Genomic DNA, 6,277 nt, shown 5'->3' on the forward strand with positions numbered 1-6,277 from the left:
TAAGCCAACTTAACTTTCTAGTGTAGACAGCATTAGGTCAACAGAAGAATTCTTCCTACCTACCGCTTCTCAAGGTAGTGGAGAACCGCTCCTGTCAACGTAGATAGTGTCCACACTACAGCACTACACCTAGTGTGGACTCCGCCAAAAAATAAAAATAAAAAATGTTGTACTCCCCATCCCACACCATATTCCATATCAAACACCAAGGCACCAAGGGATATTTCTCACATGAAAAGAAGTAACTAAGCTCCCATATGTGGCCTTCTCTGAGCCTTGACTACATACAGGCTATCACAGGCCTTCTCCACCTCAGGCAAAGCTTATTCACGCCCCTCGTGGGGGTCATGTAGGAAAGATAAGTGACTGTTATTCCACAGGGAGATGCACAACTCGCCTACCCCAGTAGATCAGTTACTGCCTGCCTGCCTCCCCGGGCATCCTATCGTTGTCTTTTCGTGCGGCTCTCCTGGGCAGCAGAGAGCCGAAAACGGAGATCGCTCTAAGGGCAGCAGCAGGGGTTGGGGACAGGGCGGAGCGGCGAGGAGAACGGGAACACGGCAGGCTGGTGCGGAGGCTCTGGGAGGGTCAGAGCACAGGAAGGTCGAGGAGCAGAAACAGAAGAGCGTCAGCGGGTGGGGAGAAACAAAGAGCGGTTATGAAAAACCTGTGGGGGGAGGAGAGCCTGGAGAATGGAAGTGGGAACATTAGGAGCCTGCAGCGGCGAGAAGCGAAAGGTATTGCGGGGGGGGGGATGGACGGGAACGAAAGCTGTTTTGGGGAGAAGACACCGGCGGATTTGCACATGTCCCCGCGGAGCCCCTGGGCTGCAGATGCCCTGCCCCCACCGCACAGAGCCCCCGGCCGGAGCGAAGCCGCAGTTTATTTTAACTACACCCCCCGCCCCAAGCCCAGGGCTCCACCCGGTGCCATCAGCCCTTTACCACTCTCCTCCGCCGAGTCGGCGACGGCGGCTGTACCGACCCCACGTGGACCCTCCATGGCGGCCGCCATCTTGACCGCAGCGTGTCCCACTAATCCCGCCCGGGCGGCCCCGCTGGCGCTGTGAACACGGGTTCCGCGGCCCCACTTCCGGAAGCTGCCTTCGCGGGGAGAAGCCGGGCTTCAGACGCACGGCGTGAGAGCTGCCGCCGCCGCCTTCCCCTGGGGGACCGTAAACAGGGGCACACCCGCTTCCCCCACGGCGGAGCTGGGCCCTTTTCGGGTGGGGCGCAGCGTCAGCGTTTCAAAGGGGGTGGGGCAGGAGTGGGACGGGACTAGGGACAGGAGGGGAGCTGGGGGGGGAGGCAGGGACACGCGGGGGGGGGGGGACACCTTTTATGGTGATAATCAAGGTGGGCCATTGATTATCGCTACAAAAGGTTCCCCCGCTCTCTTGCTGGTAAGAGCTCACTTGATCTGATCTCTCTCCTTACAGTGTGTCTGGTAACACCCATTGTCTCATGTCCTCTGTGCATATAAATCTCCCCACGGAATGCATTTTCCACGGCATGCATCCCACGAAGTGAGCTGTAGCTCACGAAAGCTCATGCTCAAATAAATTGGTTAGTCTCTAAGGTGCCACAAGTCCTCCTGTTCTTTTTGCGGCTACAGACTGAAACAAAGTAGCTCTGTAAGTCCTCTTGTTTGAATATGAAAGTGCTCTAGGTCCATTTTGTAAGAGTCGGAGCTTTTCTCTGGTATTTTGTCCAAAGCTGACCTTCATCTGCAGTCTTCTATGGCGCACTTGTCATCATACTGGCTGCTGCCCTCCGCCTTAGAGCTTAATGTGTTCTGTGCTGCTTTTCGGGTCTGAGATATAAAGGGATCTTGGATCCTTTAGGAGAAAAGGTGGTATATACGTATACACAATAAATATATATATATATATAATATAAACACATTGTACAGTCTCAAAATGTTACCAAGCACACCCATTTAATTGAATGTTTTTTGAAAAATTACGAAGAGGGAACAAATCTGCCAAAACAGTGAGCTGTTACTGAACAATCCAGAAACAAAGAAAAGTGATAGATTTGTTGAATAAACTGGTGCATTCAAATAGCTCATCCAGCTTTAAATATCTAAAATATGTTTTAATTAGGGCTGTTGATTAATCACAGTTAACTCACACGATTAACTCAAAAAATTAATCACAAAAAAAATCGCAGTTTTAATTGCACTGTTAAACAATAGAATCCCAATTGAAATTTATTAAATATTTTTGGGTGTCCTACATTTTCAAATATATTGACTTCAATTACAACACAGAATACAAAGTGTACAGTGCTCATTTTATATTATTATTTTTATTACAAATATTTGTACTGTAAAAATGATAAAAAGAAATAGTATTTTTCAATTGCACTCTTACAAGTACTGTAGTGCAATCTCTTTATTGTGAAAGCACAACTTACAAATGTAGATAATTTTTGTTACATAACTGCATTCAAAAACAAAAACAGTGTAAAACTTCAGAGCCTACAAGTCCACTCAGTCCTACTTTTTGTTCAGCCAACTGCTAATACAAACAAGTTTGTTTACATTTACAGGAGATAATGCTGTCCTCTTCTTATTTACAATGTCACCTGAAAGTGAGCACAGATGCTTGGATGGCACTTTTGTAGCTGGCACTGCAAGGTATTTACATGCCAGATATGCTAAACATTCATATGCCCCTTCATGCTTTGGCCACCATTTCAGAGGACATGCTTCCATGCTGATGATGCTCATTAAAAAAATAATGCGTTAATTAAATTTGTGACTGAACTCCTTGGGGGAGAATTGTATGCCTCCTGCTGTGTTTTACCCGCATTCTGCTATATATTTAATGTTCTAGCAGTCTCAGATGATGACCCAGCACATGTTGTTCATTTTACGAACACTTTCACAGCAGATCTGACAAAATGAAAAGAGATTTCTAAAGATAGCTACAGCACTGGACCCAAGGTTTAAGAATCTGAAGTGCCTCCCAAAATCTGAGAGGGACGAGGTGGGGAGCATGCTTTCAGATGTCTTAAAAGAGCATCACTCCGATGCGGAAAATACAGAACCTGAATCACCAAAAAAGAAAATCAATCTTCTGCTGGTGGCATCTGATTTATATGATAAAAATGAACATGCATTGGTCTGCACTGTTTTGGATCGTTATCGAGCAGAACCCATCATCAGCATGGACCCATGTCCTCTGGAATGGTGGTTGAAGCGTGGACACATGAATCTTTAGCACATCTGGCACATAAATATCTTGCAACACTGGATACGATAATGCCATGCGAACACTTATTCACACTTTCAGGTGACATTGTAACCAAGAAGCGGGCAGCATTATCTCCTGCAAATGTAAACAAACTTGTTTGTCTGAGCGATTGGCTGAACAAGAAGTAGAACTGAGTGGACTTGTAGGTACTAAACTTTTACATTGTTTTATTTTTGAATGCAGTTTTTTTGTACATAATTCCATAATTCTACATTTGTAAGTTCAACTTTCATGATAAAGAGATTGCACTACAGTACTTGTAATGGGGGAATTGCAAAATATTATTTCTTTTGTTTTTTACAGTGCAAATATTTGTAATCAAAAATAAATATAGTTAGCACTGTACATATTGTATTCTGCGTTGTAATTGAAATAAATATATTTGAAAATGTACAAAACATCCAAAAATATTAAAATAAATGCTATTCTGTTGTTGTGTAACAGCATGCTTAATCGCACAATTAATCACAATTAATTTTCGTAATCGCTGGACAGCCCTAGTTTTAATAACGCCTCCAGGTCAGATTCACTACAGTATGTCTTTCTCTAAAGGAAATATTCCTCCGTAAAAGACATAGCAAAAGCTACTCCCACCCTACAAGTATTTGAGATCCTTTATAGGACTAAAAGAAAAGGAGGACTTGTGGCACCTTAGAGACTAACCAATTTATTAGAGCATAAGCTTTCGTGAGCTACAGCTCACTTCCTCAGATGCATATCGTGGAAACTGCAGCAGGCTTTATATATACACAGAGAATATGAAACAATACCTATTCCCACCCCACTGTCCTGCTGGTAATAGCTTATCTAAAGTGATTTCCAGCACAAATCCAGGTTTTCTCACCCTCCACCCCCCCCCCCACAAATTCACTCTCCTGCTGGTGATAGCCCATCCAAAGTGACAACTCTTTACACAATGTGCATGACAATCAAGCTGGGCTATTTCCTGCATAAATCCAGGTTCTCACATCCCCCCCACCCCCATACACACACAAACTCACTCTCCTGCTGGTAATAGCTCATCCAAACTGACCACTCTTCAAGTTAAAATCCAAGTTAAACCAGAACATCTGGGGGGGGGGGTAGGAAAAAACAAGAGGAAACAGGCTACCTTGCATAATGACTTAGCCACTCCAAGTCTCTATTTAAGCCTAAATTAATAGTATCCAATTTGCAAATGAATTCCAATTCAGCAGTTTCTCGCTGGAGTCTGGATTTGAAGTTTTTTTGTTTTAAGATAGCGACCTTCATGTCTGTGATCGCGTGACCAGAGAGATTGAAGTGTTCTCCGACTGGTTTATGAATGTTATAATTCTTGACATCTGATTTGTGTCCATTTATTCTTTTACGTAGAGACTGTCCAGTTTGACCAATGTACATGGCAGAGGGGCATTGCTGGCACATGATGGCATATATCACATTGGTGGATGTGCAGGTGAACGAGCCTCTGATAGTGTGGCTGATGTTATTAGGCCCTGTGATGGTGTCCCCTGAATAGATATGTGGGCACAGTTGGCAACGGGCTTTGTTGCAAGGATAAGTTCCTGGGTTAGTGGTTCTGTTGTGTGGTATGTGGTTGTTGGTGAGTATTTGCTTCAGGTTGTGGGGCTGTCTGTAGGCAAGGACTGGCCTGTCTCCCAAGATTTGTGAGAGTGTTGGGTCATCCTTTAGGATAGGTTGTAGATCCTTAATAATGCGTTGGAGGGGTTTTAGTTGGGGGCTGAAGGTGACGGCTAGTGGCGTTCTGTTATTTTCTTTGTTAGGCCTGTCCTGTAGTAGGTAACTTCTGGGAACTCTTCTGGCTCTATCAATCTGTTTCTTTACTTCTGCAGGTGGGTATTGTAGTTGTAAGAAAGCTTGACAGAGATCTTGTAGGTGTTTGTCTCTGTCTGAGGGGTTGGAGCAAATGCGGTTGTATTTATTCTGACATCTGTATTTATTCTGACATACTCACCAACAACCACATACCACACAACAGAACCACTAACCCAGGAACTTATCCTTGCAACAAAGCCCGTTGCCAACTGTGCCCACATATCTATTCAGGGGACACCATCACAGGGCCTAATAACATCAGCCACACTATCAGAGGCTCGTTCACCTGCACATCCACCAATGTGATATATGCCATCATGTGCCAGCAATGCGCCTCTGCCATGTACATTGGTCAAACTGGACAGTCTCTACGTAAAAGAATAAATGGACACAAATCAGATGTCAAGAATCTGATTTAGAACAACGCTTCCTCAGCTCTCGTCCCCTAAAGCCCCTACTCTACTTGCGCTATATTGATGACATCTTCATCATCTGGACCCATGGAAAAGAAGCCCTTGAGGAATTCCACCATGATTTCAACAATTTCCATCCCACCACCAACCTCAGCCTGGTCCAGTCCACACAAGAGATCCACTTCCTGGACACTACAGTGCTAATAAACAATGGTCACATAAACACCACCCTATACCGGAAACCTACTGACCGCTATTCCTACCTGCATGCCTCCAGCTTTCACCCTGACCACACCACACGATCCATCGTCTACAGCCAAGCTCTGCGATACAACCGCATTTGCTCCAACCCCTCAGACAGAGACAAACACCTACAAGATCTCTGTCAAGCTTTCTTACAACTACAATACCCACCTGCAGAAGTAAAGAAACAGATTGATAGAGCCAGAAGAGTTCCCAGAAGTTACCTACTACAGGACAGGCCTAACAAAGAAAATAACAGAACGCCACTAGCCGTCACCTTCAGCCCCCAACTAAAACCCCTCCAACGCATTATTAAGGATCTACAACCTATCCTAAAGGATGACCCAACACTCTCACAAATCTTGGGAGACAGGCCAGTCCTTGCCTACAGACAGCCCCGCAACCTGAAGCAAATACTCACCAACAACCACATACCACACAACAGAACCACTAACCCAGGAACTTATCCTTGCAACAAAGCCCGTTGCCAACTGTGCCCACATATCTATTCAGGGGACACCATCACAGGGCCTAATAACATCAGCCA

At 45.0% G+C, this 6,277-nt stretch overlaps 1 protein-coding gene across 2 annotated transcripts in view; it reads right to left on the bottom strand.

Moving 5' to 3' along the window:
• RRP15 (ribosomal RNA processing 15 homolog) overlaps positions 1–1,042 on the bottom strand; it is a 46,628-nt gene extending 45,586 nt beyond the window's left edge. The window contains exon 1 of one of the 2 annotated variants that reach the window (XM_073338873.2): positions 945–1,042. In XM_073338873.2, the coding sequence (XP_073194974.1) occupies positions 945–1,014 (70 nt within the window). In that variant the 5' untranslated portion in view covers positions 1,015–1,042. Of the gene's footprint in view, positions 1–63; positions 692–944 lie in introns of those variants that run through there. The other variant, XM_078852266.1, reaches the window with a different exon arrangement.
• Between the last annotated feature and the right edge of the window lie 5,235 nt (positions 1,043–6,277).

Source organism: Lepidochelys kempii, chromosome 3 (assembly GCF_965140285.1).
Source record: "Lepidochelys kempii isolate rLepKem1 chromosome 3, rLepKem1.hap1, whole genome shotgun sequence".
Classification (NCBI taxonomy): domain Eukaryota; kingdom Metazoa; phylum Chordata; order Testudines; family Cheloniidae; genus Lepidochelys; species Lepidochelys kempii.